At 42.5% G+C, this 26,226-nt stretch overlaps 1 protein-coding gene across 5 annotated transcripts in view; it reads right to left on the reverse strand.

Annotated features, from left to right (window-relative positions):
* Positions 1–212: 212 nt before the first annotated feature.
* LOC134352492 (cadherin-7-like) overlaps positions 213–26,226 on the reverse strand; it is a 145,879-nt gene continuing 119,865 nt past the window's right edge. For 3 of the 5 annotated variants that reach the window (XM_063059776.1, XM_063059766.1, XM_063059769.1), the window contains 3 exons: positions 24,491–24,608; positions 19,503–19,754; positions 213–13,856 (listed from right to left, as the gene is read on the reverse strand). In XM_063059776.1, coding sequence (XP_062915846.1) covers positions 13,369–13,856; positions 19,503–19,754; positions 24,491–24,608 — 858 coding nt within the window. In that variant the 3' untranslated portion in view covers positions 213–13,368. Of the gene's footprint in view, positions 13,857–19,502; positions 19,755–23,890; positions 24,363–24,490; positions 24,609–26,226 lie in introns of those variants that run through there. The other 2 variants (XM_063059781.1, XM_063059789.1) reach the window with 2 other exon arrangements.

Below are 26,226 nucleotides of genomic sequence, written 5' to 3' on the forward strand. Positions count from 1 at the left end.
TTTCAAAATTCATGCCATTGGGCTGTAGACTACCCAGGCGGAATGTGATATGCTGTTCGTCCAGTTTGCATATAGCCTCACTCTGGCAGTGGACATAAATTCTTTCTGTGGTATGGATTATTCCCATTATAAAATAACCACCAGATTCTACAGAAAATGAATAGCAACTTGACCCAGTTATTGGAGACAAACTATTTTATTTTATACACATATATAAATAGAAATATAGGATAAAAAGAAATATATATTTCAAATTTACAGGGAACAGAATTTATTTCTTATGCAACAAAGCACTTTGTCATTGATACTCAAAAGCTAACAAATCTAAAGCACAAACATAGATGTTCTCAAATGTATACAAAATATGTTAAATAATGGAATAAATTTTTAAGTTTCTGTAGCAATGAAAATATTAATATTGCCCATACTTCTAGTAACAATTTGCATCGCCCCACTTTTACTTCTGCTTGTTGGAAGGGGTAATTACCTGGAAAAGGAGTGTCTTCTCCACCTCAGGGATCCAAACCTCACCCACTGAATGCATCCAGAATTTTCTGTTATCATTATAGATTATGGATGTTAGGTTATGTATTTAATTTTAAAAACAAATTGTCAAAATCAGGACTGAAGTGTTACAATCTCTTGATCTAGCTGATGACCATTCAGATTTGATAAATTATGCCAATGTTGTCATCAGATTTATGGGTCGAGTATGGGCAGCAGAATTCATTGCACTTTCTGTACATTCTAAATCAACAGCAAACTAGCTAGTTAATTATAAAGCATTTGAACTTATCCATAAATCATCAAACTCTTGATCACAATAAATGTCCCCAACTCTCCTTTAAACTCCTCCTCTTGAAGGATTTCGTCACCTGGTTTTGTACTTCTATGGTAAAGTGATGATGGCACCAAACAGCAACTCCTTTGCTTGTATCTTCGGAAACAGCTTTATTTCTATCTTTGATATCTTTTTTTTTCCTTTTCGAGGTTTTTTTGAAGACCCTAGCCTGGAGTTACACTCTGACTTCAGTTCTTTGCAGGAATGGGACCTGCTGTCAGGGCCTCACCACCAGCTACTTTTTTGATATCCCAAGGACGTGGCCTGGAAGACTAGTGTGCCTTCAGTGAACTGGATTTTCATGGCTCTGGAGATGGGCTGATTCAAGGCCGGTGCCCCTGACTGAGGTGTCATGGGAGAACATGGAACATCAGGAGCAGCGGGTTAGCTGCTGTGAGTTGTTTGTCCAGAGAGCTGAGCTTTCTGGGTGCAGAGCTTGAAAAAGCGGTGCAACAGACTTTTAACGTCATCAATCAGTGAGTTGTTTATTACGCCTGCCCTCGCGCTGTGAAACGGGGACATCTCTTTTTCCCCTATAGGGAGAGAAAGAGCCTGTGGTATGTCGAATTACCGGGTGAACGAGTAGACTTTAGGGTACTGCAAGTCTGTCTTTATTGATGCTTTGCTGCACACTTGAGTGCTTGGTGGGGGGCGCCAATGCTTTTTGTTGGTGGGGGCGGTGGTGGGGTCATTGCCTTTCTGCTGCTTGTGTATGAGAGGAAACGTTTAACTATCATTCATTCTTTGGGGCACTCCTCTGTTTTCGTGGATGTTTGCAAAGAAAAAGAATTTCAGGATGTATATTGTATACATTTCTCTGACATTAAATATACCTATTGAAACCTAAAACAGAGGAGTCGATGGACCTAGTAAAGGTTTAGTCACCTATTTTGTACATCTATGGTAAAGCTGAGAAAGCGATAAACCTAGTGAGGGTTTAGTCACCTGTTTTTTGTATGTCTATGGTAAAACAGAGGAGATGATGGACCTAGTGAGGGTTTAGTCACCTGTTTTTGTACGTCTGTAGTAAAACAGAGAAGGTGATGGACCGAGTGAGGGCAAATGGAATTAGTGTAGATCTGATGAGCTGAAGGGCCTGTTTCTATGCTGAACAAATCCAAAACTCTCAGAATGAGTGTTTCCATTGTAGCTTAGTCTCAACAGGCATGATAAAATTCTTGTGAAATATGTTGGCATCTTTGACGATTCAACCTTACAAAACTATAGAAAGATGATGACCCTTTTGTGCATTGAATTGGTAGTAGCTCTGTGTAACAGGAATTCATTGATCAAATTGCCTTAAATTCTCCTTATAGTTTGACACCTTACTCAAGTACTGCCAGTCCACATTTCAAAGCTACAATTAAATTTGTCTTCACTATTATATCTACTAGCATATTCCAGATTTGAACCATGAAGAAACTTTGTCTTCCTTTTCACTTTTGGTTCTTTTGCTAGTTACATTTGTTCAATGCCTTCTAGTTCTTGATCCACGCCACTGGTGAGAACAGCTTTTCTCTACCTGATCAGTCTATACCCTTCATTATCTTAAATACCTCCATTAGATTCTATTGCAATGTTCTTCATTTGAAGGAGAACAACTTTTCTCTATGATTAACGTACATTCTCTTGGAACATTTTTAGTAAATCTCTTCTGCACTCCTTCAAAAGTTTACAGCTTTCCCAGTGTGTTGTGCCCAGAAATGGATCCTCTCAGTCAGCTCCACCACTGCTTGTGTTCTTCTTAGTCTTAGCCTATCTCAAACATTCCTTGTTCCCTCAGTTTTTTCTCATTCTTGGCAACGTAAACTATGTTTGATTTATAACATGTCCTACAAGAACATCCATGATGAGGGACAGGGAATTATGGTGGCCCAAATGAAAGGACTCAACTTCAAACATAAACTGTCCATTTCCCTCCACAGATGCCGCTGGATCTTTAGAGTTCTTCCAGTTCTTTTGTGTGTTGCTTCAGCCTCCAGCATCTGCTGCCTTTTGTGTCCACTGTTCTAATGACGCTCAGCATTAGAGCAAGGAAGAGCATCTCACCTTTTGGCCAGATGCATCATAGTCCACTAGACTCTACACTTCAGATGATCAGCCTTTACAGTTTGTATCAGAACTGGCCAGCTCTGATGAAAGATTGTCAACCTGAAATGTAAATGATTCCCTCTGTGCGCCCTCCACAGATGGCTACTTCCAGCATTCGCCGATTTTATTTCAGGCTTCTAGTGGCTGCTGTTTTTTTGACATTGTACATACTTTCAGGTCAGAAATAGGACAACTGGTGTAAGGATAAAAGAAAGCTGAGGAGAGTCTGGAACTCTCCCTATAAACAGATGGTGAGGGCGGAAACCTTCAGACATTTAAAAACCGTTTTGCTGAATGTAATAAATCCCAAAATGATCACAGAACTATCAGACCATGATGAACACAATGGACCAAACAGTCTCCTACTCTGCTATTAATATTTATGACTATGATTATATGGTTAACATCTAGTACAAGCTTAAAGACCTGCTGAAGTGCTCCAGCATTTTGTGTGTGTTGCTTTGTATTTCCAGCATCTGCAGAATTTCTCATGTTTATGGTATGTTGAAAAGGAACTCCAAAGATATATGAAGACAATCAATGTTATTGCTTCTGCTGAAATTGCTACATTGTGAAATAGATTACAATTATGGAACTAGTGGGCTGAATGACCTGTTTCTCAGCTGTGTAGCTCTATTCACCGAAAGTCACGTCACAGGTAGACAAGTGGGCAAAGAAGGCTTTTGGCATACTGTCCTTCATCAGCCAAGGCAATGAGTACAGAGGTCAGAACATTATGTTGCAGTTGTACAAGATATTAGTGAGACTGCATTTGAAATATTGTGAACAGATCTGGTCACCCCGTTACAGGAAAAATGCCACCTAGTCAGAAAGAATGCAAAGGAAATTCACGAGGACTTGAGGGTCTGAGTTATGGAGAAAACTTGAACAGATTGAGACTTTTTTCATTGGAATGAGGGGTGATCTTATGGAGGTGTTAAAATCATGAATGCACACAGTAATTGCATCAGAGTTGGGGAATCAAGAACTAGAGGCCATAGACTGAGGGTGAGAGGGGAGAGATTTAATAAGAACTTGTGGGGTAAACTTTTCACCCCAAGGGTAGTCAGTATCAGAATGAGCTGCCAGAGGAAGTGGTCGAGGGAGGTACACTTACAACATTAATGTGTTTAAACAGCGACATAGATAAGAAAGATTTAGAGAGATAGCCCAAAAGCAGGCAAATGAAACCAGCTTAGTTGGGAATACTGGTTGGCATGGAACCGTTGAGCCGAAGGACCCGTTTCTGTGCCTTACGACTCTACAACTATAATCCAACTGTCACCTCTGGTTAGAAGAAATTGATCTAAACGATAACACTTACCGGGGCTATACACAGAAAAAAATATCTATAGTGTGCAAGTAGCTTTCTGTAATGTAGAGGTTAAATCCATAGAGATGGTACTCAGTATAAACAGGAGGCTGATAAATTTATCATAATGGAATACAAAATGTGGTTTTAGATAATGGTATAATGGATAAGCTGTGTACAATCTGACAGATGAAGATCTTTTCTAGCTCATCCCCAAACACTGCAAACAGTGGGGTTCAACTGTATGCAAAATGCCACCTTGGAACTGTGCAAAGATAGAAATAACTGCACAATTTTCTTTCTATTCATCTATTAGTTCAATTTCTGCAGATACAATTGAAGTGATTGTTGGAAATATTTCCACTGACAGCACTTACTGTATAAATGTTGGTTTAGGGATTCCTTGCCCAGTGGCGCCCTCGATAAATATAAAAAGCGGCAGCTTAATAAAATCTTCATCTTAAATTGTATGAGCAAGTTTACAGTTATTCCCAGCAACCGTACCTTGCAATAGGAATAAAGAGAAAGTTCAACGCTATATTACTACTAAGCTGGTATTCATCGGCTGGGGAGGAATAATTTATTTAAACAATGGCAGTTAAAATTGATACACACGGGGAAAAAAATCTCCAGTTTACAAATGTGTGTGTGTATATATATATATAAACTAATTGCATTCTTCTCATGCTAACCAAAGATGAAGAAAAGAGTTGTATTTATATAGTGCCCTTCACAAACTCAGGATATACTGAAGTGCTCCATATTTGGAGGTTGTCACTGTGATATTGAAGGAAACAATAAACAGGGGCATCTGCATTTCACCAGCCCACATATGGATCCACCTATTGCCTGCCAACTCTTCCCTCTACCTCTTTATACTGGTTCCCTCTCCTCATCTTTTCAGACTAGATGTAGGGTCTCAACTGTAACCGCTGATTGTCGAATTCCCTCCACAGATGCCACCTGATCCATTGAAATTCTCCAGTGTTTTCTGTGTTGTTCCAGATTCTAGCATCTGTAGCTTCTTGTGTCTCCACTCAGCTCTAGGTGTCTGCTAAATCATGGTTGATAAAGACATACAGCCACAACAATAACCTCTCACTCAATGTCAGCAAGACCAATGAGCTGATTATTGACTTCAGGAGGAGAAAACTGGAGGTCCATGAGCCAGTCCTCATTGGGAGATCAGAGGTGGAGAGGGTCAACAATGTTAAATTCCTTGATGTTATCATTTCAGAGGATCTGTCCTGGATCCAGCCCTCCGGTGAAAAATGATATCGTATCAGTTAAATAGGCGCCATGGACAATTCTAATTTGATGGAGAGGGATGTGAAAGCACAGAGGAACATCTGGAAAAATTTCTGAAACGCTCATTCGCTGCTGTCATTACTGCGCAGTTGGGAATCTTTCGGAGGGAAGGCCTCAAAATCCCCGGCTTTGCCTGCTGTTGGCGACCAAGAAGGAGGTCGAATCGTTCAGATAGAGATGGTGCTCAGTACTCGGTGTCGGAGAGCTGATCAGAGCTCGAAGTTTTCGGATGACTCAGAGCCGGACCGTGGTTGGATATGGCAGGGAGAGTTTTTCTTCCTTCTCCCGTCTGTGTGAGATGTGGGACATTTGAGAGACTTTGAACTTTTGCTGTGCTCATGGACTTCTTCATCAAGTTATGGTATTGTTGCACTGTTGTAACTATATGTTATAATTATGTGGTTTTGTTAGTTTTTTCAGTCTTGGTCTGTCCTGTGTTTTGTGATATCACACCGGAGGAAATATTGTATCATTTCTTAATGCATGCATTGCTAAATGACAATAAGAAAAGGACTGTGTGTCTTCATAATCTAATCTAAATCTAAGTGCCATTACGAAGGAAGTACAACAGTGCCTCTAGTTCCTTAGAAGTTTGCAAACATTCAGCATGACTTCTTAAACTTTGACAAACTTCGAGAAGTGAGATTATATTGACTGGTTGCATCACAGACTGGTATGGAAACACCAATGCCCTTGAACAGAAAATCCTACAAAAAGCAGTGGATATGAGTCAGTCAATCATGAATAAAGCCCTCCCCACTATTGAACATATATACATAAGACGCTGTCACAGGAAAACAGCATCTATTATCAAGGACCCCCACCATCCAGGCCATGCTCTTTTCTGGCATCAGGAAGGTGGTACAGGAGCCTCAGGGCTCATACCACCAGATTCAGGAACAGTTACTACCACCTTCAATCAGGCTCTTGAACCAGAGGGGACAACTTTATTCATCTTCTCTTGCCCCATCACTGACTGTTTCTACAATCTATGGACTCACTTTCAAGGATTTTTTCATCTCATTTCTCGATATGTATTGCTTTTTAATTTTTTTCTTTCGTATTTGCACAGTTTGTTGTATTTTTCACATTGGCTGTTTATCCGTCCTGTTGTTTGTCTGTCCTCCTGGGCACTGTCTTTCATTGGTTCTATTGTGCTTCTTAGACTTATTGTGTATGCCCACAAGAAAATGAATCACAGGGTTGTGTATGTACTTCAATAACAAATTTGCTTTGAACTTTAAGCATTGAAACAGACCCTACAGCCCATCTCACCCATGCTGATCTTTTCCTTCAGTGACACTTTTCTTATCCCATATACTTTCATATCCATCATCTCTGCCTTGAATAGACCCAGTGACTGATCTTCCATGGACCTGTTGGGTATTCACTCCTCCCTGGATGAAGAAATGAGGCCCTGACCCCTCATTCTAGACATGCCAAATTGATAGGATTTGGGTGATAGGTGAAATATTTAAGGAGGTCCTGAGAGGGAATCTCTTCACTTAGCGGGTGATACTAGTGTGAAACAAGCTACTAGCGATGTGGAAAATGTGGACTAATTACAACATTTAAGAGAAGTTTAGATTGATATATGGATGACAGGGGAATGGAGGGATTTGGTCCAGGTGCAGGTAGATAGGACGAGGCAAAACAATGGGCCAGCACTGACTAGATGGGCTAAAGGACTCGTTTCAGTTCTGTAGTATTCTATGTCTCTAAATTAGTGAACACATTCACCTCACGTCTCCCTTGTTGGACCCTGTAGGAAAGTTTTACATTGCGATGCAATTGCCTCACATTCTTCAAAACAATGGAAGATGAGCGAAGCCCTACCGCCCCCCACCCCGCCACATGCACCTCCAACAACCCATTCCCTCCCAAGCCTGTTCCACCATACCATGAGGTCATGACTGATCTGCACATTAACTCCATATGCTTAAAACTAAATCTATCATTCCTAAGATGAAAACTCACTGTCCATGCAGCCACAATTTCTATTTGCAGAAGAAAAATCAAAGGGTATCGCTTTAAGGTGAGAAGGGAAAGATCTAAAAGGACACAAATTACAACTCCATAGCCTAGAGGGTTATGCATATATGGAGTGATTTGTTAGAGGAAGTAGTTGAGATAGGTACGTTGACAGCATTTAAAAGACACTCAGATAAGTGCATGGATAGGAAAGTTTTGAATGGATATGTGCCACACAAGGACAAATGGAATTAGCTTAGGTAGGCACCTTGGTCAGCATGGACCTTTTTGGGGACAGCACTGTGTCTATGCTCTTTGGTTCTATGATTCTTTAAGTGAGTTCCAAATTTCTACCATCCTGTATGTACAGACATATTTCTTGATGTTAGAACTGAAATTAAACCAGGGAAAGCTGGAAATATTCAGCAGGTCAGGCAGCAACTATGTAGAGAGTATCAGATAAGATTAACGCCAACCTGAAACGTTAACTGAGATTCAATCTCCACAGCTGCTACCCAATTTGCTGAGTGTTCCCCACCCAGTTTGATTTTAGATTTTCACAATCTACAATTATTTTTCCCTTTGCTTATTAAGTTCTGAGCTCAGTAATTATACTCCTTAGTAGAATACTGTCATCTCAGTTCCAAAAATTCAGGCTTTCAGAGACAATTTATAAAGAAATTTAATTTCCAGGACAGTTAATGAATGAGAGAAAATTAATCTGTTGTCACACAGCTCAGCCCAAAGTCTTAAGTTAATCAACTTTTGATGCAATAAATGTTTTGGCTGAATGTGGAAGCTTTAGAGAAGTCAGAGCATATTTACCAGGATGCTGCCTAGCTTTGAAAGCATGTCTTATGAGGAAAGGTCGAGAAAGCTAGGACTGTTCTCTTTGGAGCAAAGCAGGATGATAGTCAACTTAACAGAGGTGAATAAGATGATAAGAGACATAGACAGAGAGGACAGCCTGTGCCTTTTTCGTAGAGCAGTGGTGGCTAATACCAGTGAGGATCCTTTTAAGGTGAGTGGAGGGAAGTTTAGGGGAGATGTCAGAGGTAGGTTTTAACTCAGAGCGAAGCAAGTGCCTGGAACGCACTGCCAGGGTGTTGGTAGAGGCAGATACATTAGGGACATTTAACAGACTCTTAGATAAGCACATAGAAGAAAAACAAATGGAGGATTATGAGCTTTATATGAGGGAAGGGTTAGGTTGATCGTAGGGTAGGTTAAAAGGTCAATACAACATCAGGTACTGAAGGGCTATGTTCATTTGCACAAACAGACTTCATTTCTACCAGTGCCCAGGAAGAATGTGGTAGCCAGCCTCAATGACTATCATCCAGTAGCACTTCCATCCTCTGTGATGAAATGCTTTGAGACGTTAGTGATGAAGCGTGCCAATTCCTGCCTGAAGAGCAACTTGGATCTGTTCCAATTTACCTACCATCACAACAGGTCAACAGCAGATGCCACTTCAATGGCACTCCACTCAACCCTGGAACATCTGGACAGTCAAGATGCATGCATCAGGATGCTCTTCTTTGACTACAGCTCAGCATTCAATATCATCATCCCCTCAAGACTAATCAATAAGCTCCAAGACTTAGGCCTCAATGCAATTGGATCATCATTCTTCCCACTTGTAGACCCCAGTCGGCTCAGATTGGCAACATCATCTCCCCCACAATCTACGTCAGCACAGGTGCACCACAAGGCCGTGTGCTTAGCCCCTATTTTACTCGCTTTACACTTATGACTGTACGGCTAAGCACAGCTCCAATGCCACATTTAAGTTTACTGATGACACTAATGTCGTGGGCCAAATCAAAGGTGGTGACAAATCAGGATATAGGAGGGAGATCGAAAATCTGGCTCAGTGATGCTACAACAGCAATCTCTTAATGTCAACAAAGCCAAAGATCTGATTATTGACCACAGGAGGGGGAAGCTGGACATCCAGGAGCCAATCCTCATAAGGGGATCTGAGTTGGAGAGGGTCAGCAACTTTAAATTACTCAGCATTATCATTTCAGAGGATCTGTCTTGGGTCCAGCATGTAATCACTAGTACAAAGAAGGCACGGCCATGCCTTTACTTTCTTAAAACTGTGTGTAGATTCAGCATGTCACCTCAAACTTTGAAAAACTTTTATAGGATGAGCAGCGGAGAGTGTAAAGACTGGTTATGTCATGGCTTCTTATGGGAATACCAATTTTCCCGAAAGGAAATGGCTTCAAAAAGTAGTGGATACAGCCCAGTGCATCACAGGTAAAACCCTCCCCACAATTGAGCACATTTACAAGGAGCACTTTCACAGGAAAGCAGCATACATCATCAAGGACCTCCAACATCCAGGCCATGCCCTCTTCTCTTTGCTGCCATCAGGAAGGAGGTACAGAAAATTGGATAGGCAAGAACTATCTACGGGAATAAGGGTGAGGGGACACTTGACTGCAACTTAATATCGCAAGGGGTTCTGACAGCATGGATTCAGATTTCTTGATGATATACTGTAGATGGGGGCCAAGCCAGTCTATACCAGCTGGATTAACCCACTGCAGAGGAGTAAGTGTAACCAAACGCACAGTGCTGAGGATATGGGACTGGGAGAGGAACCTTACAACGCAGCTGAGTGGGTCAATTGGATTGCTCTGTGAGCTGGCACAGAGTGGACCAATCAATCTGTCTGTTAATCCATGTCATTCGTATGGCCAACTTGTCTACCTGCACCTTCTCAGGAATTGCAGCACTATATTCTGCATTCTGCTTTGTTCTTTACTACCTCAGTGTAATTGCGTACAGAATGTGATGCTTGGATGGCACGCAAAACGAAAACACATCACTGCTTTTGTGCATATTGCTGGAGAAACTCAACCGCTTGAGCAGTATTTGTTGACATTTTGGGTCGAAATCCTGTATCACAATTGAGAATGAAAGGGCAGGTGGCCAGTATAAAGAGGTGGGGGGGGGAGGGAGTCTAAGGTGATCGGTTGACTGAGAGATGACAGGTTGTGTCAGGAGTTTGGAGTTAGTTGGAGTTGGGACAGTGGAGTGAAATGGGGGGAGTGGGATGGTGGAATGTGAAATATCTGGAATGAGAAATGAGATAAGCAACAACATGAAGGACCACCAGGGCTAGGCTGTGATAAGTAAAGGTGAATAGAGAAGCCATTAGGGGAGAGGGGAATGGCAGATGGAATCAAAACCAGAGAGGGGATGGATGGTGAAATTGTGGATGGACTGTGGTTGGATGGTGGAAAGTAAGCCAGAAGTTTGACTGAGTGAATAAATAAGAACAGAAAATGCTGGAAATATTCAGCAGGTTGGGAAGAGCAACAGAGTTAATTTTTCAGGTTGAAGGCACTTCATCAGAACTGGGAAGGAGAAAAAAGAGGCACACTGAACTGGAGGGAGGATCACAGGGTTATAGCGGGTGTGTCTCTGATAGGGTAAAACTGGGATCTACACAGAGATTAACTGTAAACAAGGCTACATTGGAGCATCAGTAGCTGAGAAGAGACCGATAGAAGTGCATAAGATTATAAGAGGCACAAATAAATAGTTTGATCTATTTCCCAGGTCTGAAGTTTCTAATACTTTCAGACATGCATTTAAGGTGAGAGGGATGAAAGTTCAAAAGGTATGTGCCTGGCAAGTCTTTTTTAAAATATAGAGCCTGGAATGTGCTGCCAGGTGTGATGATGGAGGCAGGTGCAATGGAGGCAGTTAATTAGTTCCTAGATAAGCACATTAATATACAGAGAACGAAGAGATATTGATCATGTGCAGGCAGAAGGGATGGCACAATATCATGGGTTGAGGGTTATGTTCCTGTGCTATACTATACTACGGTTTAGATTCTAAAGTGACTTGGTCAGTGAGTGAGAGAAAGGAGATATAGAGTGAGAACACAGGCAAAAGAAATTAGACAAGAGAATGCAGGAGTTAGAAATGCAGAGCAGGAAGACATGGTCAGATCAGGCTGGGCTTCTTCCCCACTTCCAGAGAGAGAACAATGGAAAATAAAACACAATAAACTGAGCCAATATCACCAATGGATGAGTGATACAAAATGTGGCTTGCACTCAGAGCTGCTTATTGCTGAGAATTCTGTAACAAATGGTGAGAGTCTGTTTCCATTGGTTGGATAGATAGTAACAAGAGAGAAATAAATTAAATCAGTCACCAATAAAAGAGCATTTTGATCACTGGAGCTATGGAATGAACAATCTTTCCGTTAACTGTGAGTACTGTTTGTAAAGTGAGCTGGTTCAGTATCAGTATTATTTCCTGCCTAGACATTGATAGGTCACATAAGCATCCCTAATAGGGTCCTAATCACTATTAAATTGCTACTGTCACGATAGTGCAGTCAGAAGTGCTCTTCTGAGATTGGTTTGGTGCTGAGCAAGTTTTGCTTTACACCGTACAAGGCAGTCTTGGTAATGCATGAGACAGGCGCTGCGTGACTGAAATGGAAAGTATCCTGTCTTGCTGAATAAGCGCAAAACTGCTCTAGGAAAGCTACAGGAAAACACAACAAAAGCAGGGTGATTAAAAAACTCTGCAGCTTAACTGGTAAGACTACTGACTCATAATCAAAAGGTTAAGGGTTCAAATCCCCCTCTGGGGAATACAGAACAACAAGTGGAGTATGTTATTATATTGGAGCAGTTGCCTTTTCAGAAGGATTGCTAAAGCAAGAACAGTCTGTTTTCTCAGGTGGATCTAAAGGATCTCACAATGCTATTTTGAAGCAGAAAAGGACAGTTCTGCCTGGTCTCCTGGTTAACATCAGTCCCACAGCTAGAATCAAAAAATGATTAGCTGGCTATTTTCATATTGCTGTTTCCAGGAGCTTGCAGTATGTGCAAATTGGCCAATATAATTCCTACACTACAATAGTGACTTGCAACTCATAAATACCTTGCTGATTAAAAAGTGCTTCAGGACATCTGTAGTGAAGGGTGTTATAGAAGTCTAAGGCCGGCTTTCTTAAAATTTGAAATATTCTCTTACTGATCCACAAAATGCACCAATCTACACACTTCCATCAGAATTTACACTGAAATGTTTTGTTGTAAATGAGTTAGTGCCTTTGTTAGAACAGCTTAGAAGATCTGGGTAACAGATTGTGCACTGCATCATCTTGAATGTTAGTTATCTGCATAACGCCAGATCCCCTCAATGCATCTTCCTCATCACCCTCCACTATCACCACACCCCTAAGTACTGTGCAACCTTGAAAAGATGATGTTTCTAGTGAGTGGCAACATCTCCATTTAGTATTGTATCTGAAAGAGGCCACCATGAGTGTCAGTTTAGTTCATGTATTCATGACCCTAGAGGGTAAGAGAACCCATAATCTACTGACCAATGGTAGAAAGACACTGAACCTGTAGATGTGGCTGACCTCTGACCCATGAGCTTAGGAAATGGAGGAACACTAATTCAAATTCCGTTGGTGCTCAAAATTTTACACCAACGAATTCAGAATGCTAAATAAATCACTTCATTTTGTCTTTAGTTTGCAATGTTCCAAGTCCATGTCAGGTGAGAACTGACATGAAAAGGATCTTCAGCAGTCACATTCTCCACAGATTCCCACTGAAGCCCATTTGTTATCCCAGTGTCGCTGATGAATTTTTCCATTGCTCTGGATTCACGCCAAGAATTTCAGGTTCCAAACATCTAATGAGAAGCAATCTTCTGAAAGTGGAAAGTGGTAAAAGTTTTTTTGCATCAGAAGGAATGCCCAGATGTAAGCAGGCACAGTAGGTGAATGAGGCGACATCAAAAGCACGGGGATGACCTCAACAGAGATACTCACGACTGCCTCCTGCCTTCATGAGGCTGTGTCATAGTTCCCATACAGTTCAGCCAGGTGGTGGAATCGGGGACCCCAGTCGCAGAGATAATCGTAAGGTGGGTCTGAACTAGAGGCTATTGAAGAGATTGAACTTAGGGATCCTGCCAGTGAGCCACTCCCCTCAAATGCATAGGTCTGCAGGGAATCATAAGGGAGAGCAGAGGGATCCGTGTCCGCTTCCCTCAGCCTGTCGTTGATAAACTCTCGGAATACAGCAGCATCAGGCCCCAACCCAAGAGACTGCCTGCATACTGACCGAACTTCTGATTTTACGTTGTCACGGAGCTTGGCTGCTCGCCTCATGTGAGACCCTCTCAGGGTAGCAATGTTGAAAGCCTGGGTGTCCTCCTCTCCGCCTCCTTCGTCGTCGTATCTGATAATGTTCTCACACACATCGTCACCTTCGTCAGCTGACTGAGGCTCCTTCTTGTGTTGCCTGAGCGTAAGGAGGAGGAGAATAATTGCTGAGGAGGAAAACAAAAGAAAGTTGCGTTACAGGTAGACAAGGTGGTGAGGATAGCTTTTGTCACACTAACCTTCAGCAGTCAGAGAACTGAGTATCAAAGAATGTTATGTTACAGTTGTACAAGATGGTGATAAATTTGGAGTATCACGTTTTATTTTGGTCAGCATTTTAGAGGGAAGATGGTATTAAACTGGAAAGAGTGCAGAAGAGATTAGCAAGAATTTTCCTGGGACTCAAGGGACTTGGTTGTAGAGAGAGAGTGAGAAGGTTGGGACTTTATTCATTGGAATCTGGCAGAATGACTGGTGAGAGCTGTGCTAAGTCATGAGAGATATAAATACGGTGAGCACACAAAAGTCTTTTTTTCCCAGGGTTGGGGAATCAAAATCTAGAGTGCATAGGTTTAACGTGAGAGGGGAGAGATTCAAGAGGAACACGAGTGGCAATGTTTTTACCTAGAGAGTGGCCCATATATTCCATATATAGCCAAGCTACCAGAGGAAATGTTTGAAGCATTTAAAGGACACTTGGACAAGTACCTGAATAGGAGTTTAGACTGACAAGGGCAAATGGGATTAGCTTAGATGGGTATCTTGGACGTCATGGATTAGTCGTAATTTGAAAAGATTCAGCTGGCCATTTGCAATACGATGATAACTTGAAGCAGGATCCAGCAACCAACATTGTAGCTGGACTTCAACCACACTGAACATGTCACACAGCACCTTTCAATACACAAGGTGCTGGAAGATTTGAAACTTTTTATTCATTGAAGAGATGTGAGCTTTTCAGGCTAAGACAACATTTAATTGTCCATCCCTATTTTTCCTCGGAGACAAAAGAGGCAACAGAGATGGAAAATGCTAGAATCTGGAATAACTCATAAGACTGGTGGCACTACATATGTCAGGTCAGGTACCAGCATCCTTTGAAAAGGTAGTGATGAGCTGGTTTCTTGAACTGCTACAGTGTTTGAGTTGTGAGTACTATCCACAATGTTATTAGTGAGTTAAAATCTTGGAAATCTCTCAGTGAAAGAATATAGTTCCAAGTATGGATGGTGAGAGCCTTGGAGGGAATTTTCCAGATAGGGACTTGGGACTCCACCTATCGAAGACATCTTCTGTTCGCCATGACATCTAAAAGTTCGACAGACTACCATGGGTGTGTAAGGGTGGGAATATTGACTGGCTGCATCATAGCCTGGTATGGAAACACCAATGCCCTTGAATGGAAAATCGTACAAAAAGTAAAGGATACAGCCCAGTCCATCATGGGTAAGGCCCTTCCAACCATTGAGCACATTTACACAAAGTGTTGTTGCAGGAAAGCAGCATCTAACATCTGGGACCTCAATCACCCACGTCATGCTCTTCTCGCTGCTGCCATTAGGCAGAAGGTACAGGAGCCTCAGGACCTCACCATCAGCTTCAGGAACAGTTACTACTCCTCAATCATCAGGCTTTTGAACCAGTGGCAACAACTTCACTCAACTTCACTTGCCCCATCACTGAACTGTTCCCACAACCAATGGACTCACTTTCAAGGACTCCATCGCATGTCCTCGATATTTATTGCTTATTTATTTATCATCATTATTTCTTTTTTCATTTGTATTTGCAGTTTGTTGTCTTTTGTATATTTTTTTTGTCTTCCCTGTTGGGTGTGATCTTTCATTAATCCTATTATGGTTCTTGGATTAACTGAGTATGCTCTAAAGAAAACAAATCTCAGGGTTGTATACGGTGATATATGTACTTTGATAATAACTTCACTTTGAGCTTTGACCTGCAGACTTAATTTCAAGGTCTCTTTACAACTCATGGTCTCAGTATTATATTTTTTTGAATTGCATTGTCTGCCTTATTTTGTATATTGGTTTATTGTCTGTCTTTGTCTGTTATGTATAGTTTTTTTTTTGTAAATACTATTATAGTTCTCTTTTATCCCTTTTAAAGGCCTGCAAGAAAATGAATCTCAAGTTAGGATATAGTAATATATACTGTACGTGCTTGGGTAATAAATTTACTTTGACCTTAAAAGAATCCAGTGATTGGAACTTCACAACTTTTGGGATGGAGCATTAGACAGTTTGATGACCCTTACACTGAGCCCTCCAGCACACCTCAGCCAAGGAGGACGGGTTGCACTTGAATCTGAGGGGGACCAATATCCTGGCAGGGAGGTTTGCAAAAGCTATTGGGGAGAGTTTAAACTAGAATTGCTGGGGGGTGAGAACCAAACTGAAGAGACAGAGGAAGAGGTGGTTGGCTCACATATAGACAAAGCTTGGAAACAGTGCGAGAGGGAGGATAGGCAGGTGATAGAGAAGGGATATGCTCAGACCAATGGTTTGAGATGTGTTATTTTAATGCAAGAAGCATCATGAACAAATCGGATGAGCTTAGAGCGTGGATCAGTACTTGGAGCTATGATGTTGTGGCCATTACAGAGATTTGGATGCCTCAGGGGCAGGAATGGTTACTCAGAGTGCCAGGCTTTAGATGCTTGAGAAAGGATAGGGAGGGAGGCAAAAGAGGTGGGGGCTTGGCACTGTTGATCAGAGATAGTGTCACGGCTGCAGAAAAGGAGGAAGTCATGGAGGGATTGTCTACTGAGTCTCTGTGGGTGGAAGTTAGAAACAGGAAGCGGTCAATAACTCTACTGGGTGTTTTTTATAGACCACCCAATAGTAACAGGGACATCGAGGAGCAGATAGGGAGACAGTTTCTAGAAAGGTGTAATAATAACAGGGTTATTGTGGTGGGAGATTTAAATTTCTCAAATATTGATTGGCATCTTCTTACAGTAAGGGGTTTAGATGGAGTGGAGTTTGTTAGGTGTGTTCGGAAGATTTCCTGACACAATAAGCCTACAAGAGGAGAGGCTGTACTTGTTCTGGTATTGGGAAATGAACCTGGTCAGGTGTCAGGTCTCTCAGTGGGAGAGCATTTTGGAGACAGTGATCACAATTCTATCTCCTTTACCACAACATTGGAGAAGGACAGGAACAGGCAAGTTAGGAAAGCGTTTAATTGGAGTAAGGGGAAATATGAAGCAACAGGTAGGAACTTGGAAGCATAAAATGGGAACAGATGTTCTCAGGAAAATGTATGGCAGAAATGTGGCAAATATTCAGGGGATATTTGTGTGGTGTTCTGCATAGGTACGTTCCAATGAGACTGAAAGGATGGTAGGCTACAGGAACCATGGTGTACAAAGGTTGTTGAAAATCTGGTCAAGAAGAAAAGAAAAGCTTGCGAAAGGTTCAAAAAACTAGGTAATGATAGATATCTAGAAGATTATAAGGCTTAAGAATGAAACTAGGAGAGCCAGAAGGGGCCATGAGAAGACCTTGGTGAACAGCATTAAAGAAAACCCCAAGGCATTCTACAAGTATGTGAAGAGCAAGAGGATAAGATGTGAGAGAATAGGACCAATCAAGTGTGACAGTGGAAAAGTTTGTATGGAACCAGAGGAGATAGCAGAGGTACTTAATGAATACTTTGCTTCAGTATTCACTACAGAAAAAGATCTTGGTGATTGTAGGGATGACTTACAGATAATTGAAAAGCTTGAGCATATAGACATGGAGAAAGAGGGTGTACTGGAGCTTTTTGAAAGCATCAAGTTGGATGTCTCTGGGACCGGATGAGAGGTACCCCAGGCTACTGTGGGAGGCGAGGGATGAGATTGCTGAGCCTCTGGCAATGATCTTTGCATCATCAATTGGGACAGAAGAGGTTCCAGAGGATTGGAGGGTTGTAGATGTTATTCCCTTATTCAAGAAAGGGAGTAGAGATAGCCCGGGATATTATAGACCAGTATGTCCTTACTTCAGTGGTTGGTAAGTTGATGGAAAAGATCCTGAGAGGCAGGATTTACGAACATTTGGAGAGTCATAATATGTTTTGGAATAGTTAACATGGCTTTGTCAAATTTAGAGAAGTGGATGTAGTGTATATGGATTTCAGCAAGGCATTTGATAAGGTACCCCATGGAAAGCTTATTGAGAAAGTAAGGATGGAGGCATAGGATCCAAGGGGACCTTGTTTTGTGGATCCAGAACTGGCTCACCCACAGAAGGCAAAGAGTGGTTGTAGATGGGTCATATTCTGCATGGAGGTCAGTGACCAGTGGTGTACCTCTGGGATCTGTTCTGGTACCCCTTCTCTTCATGATTTTTATAAATGACCTAGATGAGGAAGTGGAGGGATGGGTTAGTAAATTTGCTGATGACCTCACTACAGGAAGGATGAGGAAACTATAGAAAGGGTGCAGAGGAGGTTTACAAGGATGTTGCCTGGATTGGGGAGCATGCTTTATGAGAACAGGTTGAGTGAACTCAGCCTTTTCTCCTTGTAGCGTCGGAGGATGAGAGGTGACCTGATAGAGCTGTATAAGATGATGAGAGGCATTGATCGTGTGGATAATCAGAGGCTTTTTCCCAGGGCTAAAATGGCTAGTACAAGAGGGCACAGTTTTAAGGTGCTTGGAAGCAGGTACAGAGGAGATGTCAGCACTAAGATTTTTACACAGAGAGTGGTGAGTGTGTGGAATGGGCTGCCAGCGATGGTGGTGAAGGCAGATATGATAGGGTCTTTTAAGAGACTCCTGAATAGGTACATGGAGCTTAGAAAAATAGAGGGCTATGGGTAACCCTAGGTAATTTTTAAAGTATGTATGTGTTCGGCACAGCATTGTGGGCCAAAAGGCCTGTATTGTGCTGTAGGTTTTCTATGTTTCTTTCCCACCAGTGGGAGCTAGCATTTGCTGTTATTTATTCACCTCAATCCATCAGTGTAAGCCTCCCTTCCCTTCTTCACATGTTTGCCCAGCCTGCCATGAAATGAGAAAATACTATTGGGTTCACCACTCCCTGCAGATTGTCTCCCATTCTCACGACTTCAGACATCCTACCCTGCAAAAACTCATTTCAGGGAGGTAGCAACATCAACTTGCGGGAGACTCCCGGAACTTCCGGGAGAGATGGGATGTCTGCACTGTAGCTCCTTAGCAGCTAGCCAGCTAGTTTAAATAACGTTAGCTATGCTAATGAGGAAAAGACACCTGTTAAACTCACCTCAACATGTCTTTTACATTTTAACCCACCATAGGCAATAGAAAAGTCACTGTTGCAAACAGTGCAGCCAGCAACACTGTCATTATTTTGACCCTTATTAGGCAGGGGTACACTTTAGTGTAGTCTGGGGTGACGTACGTTTTATATTTGCTTATTTTGGAACACTCTGCCATGGCGTTCTCTCTCTCTCTGTCTCTCTCTCTCTCTCTCTCTTGTGGTCGCTCTTGCTCTCTCTCTCTCTCTCTCTCGTGGTCGCTCTCACACTGTCTCGCTTCCTCGCTCATTCTCAAAAAAATTGATTTGCGGGATATTGTATATAATTTGTGGGCACCAGGGAGCCACTATTAATATTTGGGAGTCTCCCAGAACTTCCGGGAGAGGTGGGATATCTGCTACTTTTTCACTAAGGAGGGAATTTGTAAGTTTAGCTACCTGTTTTATAACTTGACATGATTAATGTTGTTCCAAGATCGCAAGTCCTGATGTGAAGCACCCCCCCACATACTTTTCATCCCCACGGGTGACACACAGTGCTAGTAGAAAGGCAGTGAGCTTCCTCACCTAATATCATCAGAAGGCAGACTACCACAGCAATGAGAGCTCCTGTGCTAAGGCCAGCAGGTAGCAGTAAAGTCTCAGCGTTGCATAGTTGGCCAACGCCATTGTTACTGCATTTACACACAAAGACAGTGAGGGTATTGGTGCTGCTCCGAGAAGGCATCCCATTATCCTCAATCAGGATGGGCAGCAAGTAAAAGGCCTGTGACCGCCGATTAAATCCAGTTGTCCGTGTCAGAATTGCAGCGGTGTTATCTGCAGACCAAGACAATACACAAAATCTTTGTTAGGCAAAACAGTAAAATAAAATTACAGTAATTTAATAAACTGTTATTATCATATATTGAGGTACAGTGAAAGACTGCTATGTACGCCATTCCTACAGATTGATCCTTCATTTAGTACTTCGAGGACGGACTCGGGAAAAGCATCAAAAATATTACAGAGAAAGTGCTAGGTCTTTACGAGGATGATTAGTGAGGTCAAGAGTTCATCTTAAGAAGTGAGGGGATCATTCAATAGTCTTTTAACAATGGGATAGAAGGCATCCTTAAGCTTTAGTTCTATGTGCTTTCAGTTTTTGTATCTTCTGTCCAAAGGGAGTGAGAAGAGAGAATGTCTAGAGTGGTTGGGACATTGATTATGTTCTTTGCTTTACTGAGGCAGCAAGAAATGTAGACAGAGTCCATGGAGAGAGTGCTGGTTTCAGGGTCTGCTGAGCCGTGCCCACAATCCTCTATAGTTTCAAGTGATTACGTGCAGAGCAGTTGCCATATCAAGCTGAAACGTATCCAGATGGAATGCTTTCTGTAATATATTGATAAATATTGGTGAGAGACAAGGGGGACATGCCAAATTTCTTTAGCCTCCTGAGGGTGTAGAGGCACTGGTGAGCTTTCTTATCTGTGGCATCCATGTAGCTGAAACATGACAGGTTATTGGTGATGTTTATCCCAGGGAACTTCAAGCTCTCAACCATCTCTACCTCAGCACCATTGATGGAAACAGGTGTGTCCACTTTCCCACTTCCTGAAGTCAATAACTGGCTCTTCTCAGTGTATGTGGCAAAGAGAACACCCAGCATATTCTCCATGGGTTAATATCAAAAGACATATGACACAACACAGTGGTACATTAAGTCAAAGTCACTCTCGGTTGACATTCCTCCAATTTACATCCAGTCACAATGTCTGCTTGGATAACAAACATTATCCCTGTGGAACTATATATAAAGCATGCATAGGTTATTTGGCCCAACTTGAACATGCTGTTGACAAGGGCCTCCATCTGCACTTCCTCTTCATTCACAGAGCCACCTATTCCTTCTGTTTCAAGTGTCCATCTACATTGCCAAAGTACCTGCGGCTTTAGTTCACCATGTCATATTCTGACCATTCTGTCCATGGTCTCTTGAACTGCCACACTGAGGCCCAATGCAAACCTAAGGGACAACACCTCATATTCGGACATATTCCAGTCTTCAGGATTCAATATCAAATCCACTAATTTAAGATTACTCACTTTCTGTTTATATCAGAATTGTCCAACTCTACTCAATATCATACAATCAGATCATTAGGCAAATCATTCTTTCTTGCGCAGAGAAAATAGAAGGTGGAGTTTGATCTGGGCAAGGATGAGTTGCTGCACTTTGGAAGATCAAACAAGGGGAAAACAGTTTAAAAGGCAGGACCCTTAACAGAGTTGAATGTACCAAGGAAGAAGAAAGAATGAGCGGATTAAGCTGAGTCTTTATCAATTGAGTCCATCTGATCAATTGCAAGGGAGTAGAAGATCCCTTAGAATAACGATGCATCTCAGTGTGTACACGAGAAATTAAACTGTATTAGGTAGCTAAAAGAACAGAAGACACTAGAAATATTCAGGTCAGTTTGCATCAGTGGGAAAAAGAATCACCCTTCTGGGTCAGAGATCCTTTGTTAAATACTCAACAGCCTGGCCTGCTGAGCATTTACAGCATTTTCTCTGTCTGTCGTAGATTCCTGACATCCGCAGCATTTGGTTTTCATGTGCCAATTGACTTAAATGAAACCACCACATTTAAAAAAAAAAGTTACAGGACATACAACAAGAAAAGAGCTCAGAGTTTCTCTAGAGCACTTTGGTAAGTTACAGTATTTTGGGGGCAGAAACATTTCACTCCCTCTGACAAAAGCAGAGACACACATCCATCTGCAGTTCCTGTAGGATTGGCATTGCCCTTTACTGAATGCCAAGGTTCATGGACCTATCACAATGATCCTATATCACACTACAAAATGCACGGAAGACGTCCTGCCTCGACCCTGTGCCGAAGACGCCGCGCCCCAGTGGCCTCAATGACTACAGACCGGTGGCATTGACCTCCCACATCATGAAGACCCTGGAGAGACTTGTTCTGGAGCTGCTCTGGCCTATGGCCAGGCCACACTTAGATCCCCTCCAGATCACCTACCAGCCCCGACTAGGAGTTGAGGATGCCATTGTCTACCTGCTGAACCGTGTCTACGCCCACCTGGACAAGCCAGCGAGCACTGTGAGGGTCATGTTTTTTAACTTCTCCAGTGCGTTCAACACCATCCACCCTGCTCTGCTGGGAGAGAAGCTGACAGTGATGCAGGTGGATGCTTCCCTGGTATCATGGATCCTTGATTACCTGATTGGCAGACCACAGTACGTGTGCTTGCAACACTGTGTGTCCGACAGAGTGATCAGCAGCACTGGGGCTCCACAGGGGACTGTCTTGTCTCCCTTTCTCTTCACCATTTACACCTCGGACTTCAACTACTGCACAGAGTCTTGTCATCTTCAGAAGTTTTCTGATGACTCTGCCATAGTTGGATGCATCAGCAAGGGAGATGAGGCTGAGTACAGGGCTACAGTAGGAAACTTTGTCACATGGTGTGAGCAGAATTATCTGCAGCTTAATGTGAAAAAGACTAAGGAGCTAGTGGTAGACCTGAGGAGGGCTAAGGCACCGGTGACCCCTGTTTCCATCCAGGGGGGTCAGTGTGGACATGGTGGAGGATTACAAATACCTGGGGATACGAATTGACAAAAACTGGACTGGTCAAAGAACACTGAGGCTGTCTACAAGAAGGGTCAAAGCCGTCTCTATTTCCTGAGGAGACTGAGGTCCTTTAACATCTGTCGGACGATGCTGAGGATGTTCTACGAGTCTGTGGTGGCCAGTGCTATCATGTTTGCTGTTGTGTGTTGGGGCAGCAGGCTAAGGGTAGCAGACACCAACAGAATCAACAAACTCATTCGGAAGGCCAGTGATGTTGTGGGGATGGAACTGGACTCTCTGATGGTGGTGTCTGAAAAGAGGATGCTGTCAAGTTGCATGCCATCTTGGACAATGTCTCCCATCCACTACATAATGTACTTTTTGGGCACAGGAGTACATTCAGCCAGAGACTCATTCCACCGAGATGCAGCACAGAGCGTCATAGGAAGTCATTCCTGCCTGTGGCCATAAAACTTTACAACTCCTCCCTTGGAGGGTCAGACACCCTGAGCCAATAGGCTGGTCCTGGACTTATTTCCTGGCATAATTTACATATTACTATTTAATTATTTATGGTTTTATTACTATTTAATTATTTATGGTTTTATTACTATTTAATTATTTATGGTGCAACTGTAACGAAAACCAATTTCCCTCAGGATTAATAAAGTATGATAAAGTATAACTACGACTATGACTATGACTAATGTGCAGCTGCCAAGAGGGCAACTTAAGTTAAATCATGTGCTCAGTAGGGAGTAGCACAAAAAGCCAGAGACATCAGCAGACCTAGCCCTGACCACAACTCTGCATGGCACTGGAATTGGTTTATTATTGTCACATGTAACACGATATAGGGAAAAACTTGTCTTGCATGCTGTTCATACAGATCAAATCATTGAGGCAGAATGAAGTGGAACAACTACAGAAAAAGTGCAGTGCAGGTAAACAATAAGATGCAAGGTGGACAGTGAGCTGAATTGTAAGGTTAAGAGTCCAACTTATCATACAAGGGAACTATTCAACAGTCTTATAGTAGCAGGATGAAAGTTGCCCTTCAGCCTGGGGGAACGCACGTTCAGGTTCGTGTACCTTCTGATCAATCGAAGAGGGAAGAAGAGAGAACATCCAGGTGTAAGAGGTTTATTTATTATGCCGACTGCTTTACTAAGGCAGTAAGTGTACAGTCCAGAGAGGGGAGGCTGGTTCTTCTAATGCTTTGAGCTGCATCCACAACTCTGCAGTTTCTTGCAGCCATGTGCAGAGCAGTTGCCATGCAGAGGCATTATGCATCCAGATAGGATGCTTTCAATGATGCATCAATAAAAATTCAAAGTTCAAAGTTCAAACTATATTTATTATCAAAGTACATATACTGTATGTCACCATATACAACCCAGAGTTTCAGTTTCCTGTGGGCATGAACAGTAAATAAAAGAAACACAATAGAATTCATGAAAAACTGAATACAACAGAACAAGCAACCAAAGTACAAAGGACAATGAACTGTGCAAATAGAAAAAGAAAAGAAAAAATAATAATAATAATACTTAAGCAGTAAATATTGAAAACATGAGATTGAGTTCTTGAAAGTGACTCCATAGGTTGTAGGAACATTTCAGTGATGGGGCAAGTGAAGTTGAGTGAAGTTATCTCCTCCGGTTCAAAAACCTGATGATTGAGGGGTAATAACTGGTCCCGAACCTCGTGGTTTGGATCCTAAGGGTCCTGTACCTCCTCCTTGATGGCAGCAGCGAGAAGAAAGCATGGCCTGAATGTTGGGAGTACTTGATGATAGTTGCTGCTTTCCTGTGGATTGGAGAGAATCAAACGAACATGCCAACTTCTTTTGCCTTTTGAGGAAATAGATAGATACATTGATATCTTTCCGTTGCCATGGCATCTACATAGTTGGATCACGACGGGTTATTGGTGATGTTCACTCCTAGGAATTTAAAGCTTTCAGCCCTCTTAAACCTACCTTGATTATCTCTGACAGTGAAGTTGAGACTACTGGTAGCATCTGTAGCAAGAGTGAAGCGGAAATGTTGGCCCTCCACCGGATCATCCTTGTCCACTGCACTGATAGTCTGAATGAGCTGAAGAGGGAAAGATTCAAATATCAGCCTAACATAGAAACATAGAAACATAGAAAATAGGTGCAGGAGTAGGCCATTCGGCCCTTCGAGCCTGCACCGCCATTTATTATGATCATGGCTGATCATCCAACTCAGAACCCAGCCTTCCCTCCATACCCCCTGACCCCTGTAGCCACAAGGGCCATATCTAACTTCCTGTTAAACATAGCTAATGAACTGGCCTCAACAGTTTGCTGTGGCAGAGAATTCCACAGATTCACCACTCTCTGTGTGAAGAAGTTTTTCCTAATCTCGGTCCTAAAAGGCTTCCCCTCTATCCTCAAACTGTGACCCCTCGTTCTGGACCTCCCCAACATCGGGAACAATCTTCCCGCATCTAGCCTGTCCAATCCCTTTAGGATCTTATACGTTTCAATCAGATCCCCCCTCAATCTTCTAAATTCCAACGAGTACAAGCCCAGTTCATCCAGTCTTTCTTCATATGAAAGACCTGCCATCCCAGGAATCAATCTGGTGAACCTTCTTTGTACTCCCTCTATGGCAAAGATGTCTTTCCTCAGATTAGGGGACCAAAACTGCACACAATACTCCAGGTGTGGTCTCACCAAGGCCTTGTACAACTGCAGTAGTACCTCCCTGCTCCTGTACTCGAATCCTCTCGCTATAAATGCCAGCATACCGTTCGCCTTTTTCACCGCCTGCTGTACCTGCATGCCCACTTTCAATGACTGGTGTATAATGACACCCAGGTCTCGTTGCACCTCCCCTTTTCCTAATCGGCCACCATTCAGATAATAATCTGTTTTCCTATTTTTGCCACCAAAGTGGATAACTTCACATTTATCCACATTAAATTGCATCTGCCATGAGTTTGCCCACTCACCCAACCTATCCAAGTCACCCTGCATCCTCTTAGCATCCTCCTCACTGCTAACACTGCCACCCAGCTTCGTGTCATCCGCAAACTTGGAGATGCTGCATTTAATTCCCTCATCCAAGTCATTAATATATACTGTAAACAACTGGGGTCCCAGCACTGAGCCTTGCGGTACCCCACTAGTCACCGCCTGCCATTCTGAAAAGGTCCCGTTTATTCCCACTCTTTGTTTCCTGTCTGCTAACCAATTCTCCACCCACACCAATACCTTACCCCCAATACCGTGTGCTTTAAGTTTGCACACTAATCTCCTGTGTGGGACCTTGTCAAAAGCCTTTTGAAAATCCAAATATACCACATCCACTGGTTCTCCCCTATCCACTCTACTAGTTACATCCTCAAAAAATTCTATGAGATTCGTCAGACATGATTTTCCTTTCACAAATCCATGCTGACTTTGTCCGATCATTTCACCGCTTTCCAAATGTGCTGTTATCACATCCTTGATAACTGACTCCAGCAGTTTCCCCACCACCGACGTTAGGCTAACCGGCCTATAATTCCCCGGTTTCTCTCTCCCTCCTTTTTTAAAAAGTGGGGTTACATTAGCCACCCTCCAATCCTCAGGAACTAGTCCAGAATCTAACGAGTTTTGAAAAATTATCACTAATGCATCCACTATTTCTTGGGCTACTTCCTTAAGCACTCTGGGATGCAGACCATCTGGCCCTGGGGATTTAT

The sequence above is a fragment of the Mobula hypostoma genome, chromosome 1 (assembly GCF_963921235.1).
Source record: "Mobula hypostoma chromosome 1, sMobHyp1.1, whole genome shotgun sequence".
Taxonomy (NCBI): Eukaryota; Metazoa; Chordata; class Chondrichthyes; order Myliobatiformes; family Myliobatidae; genus Mobula; species Mobula hypostoma.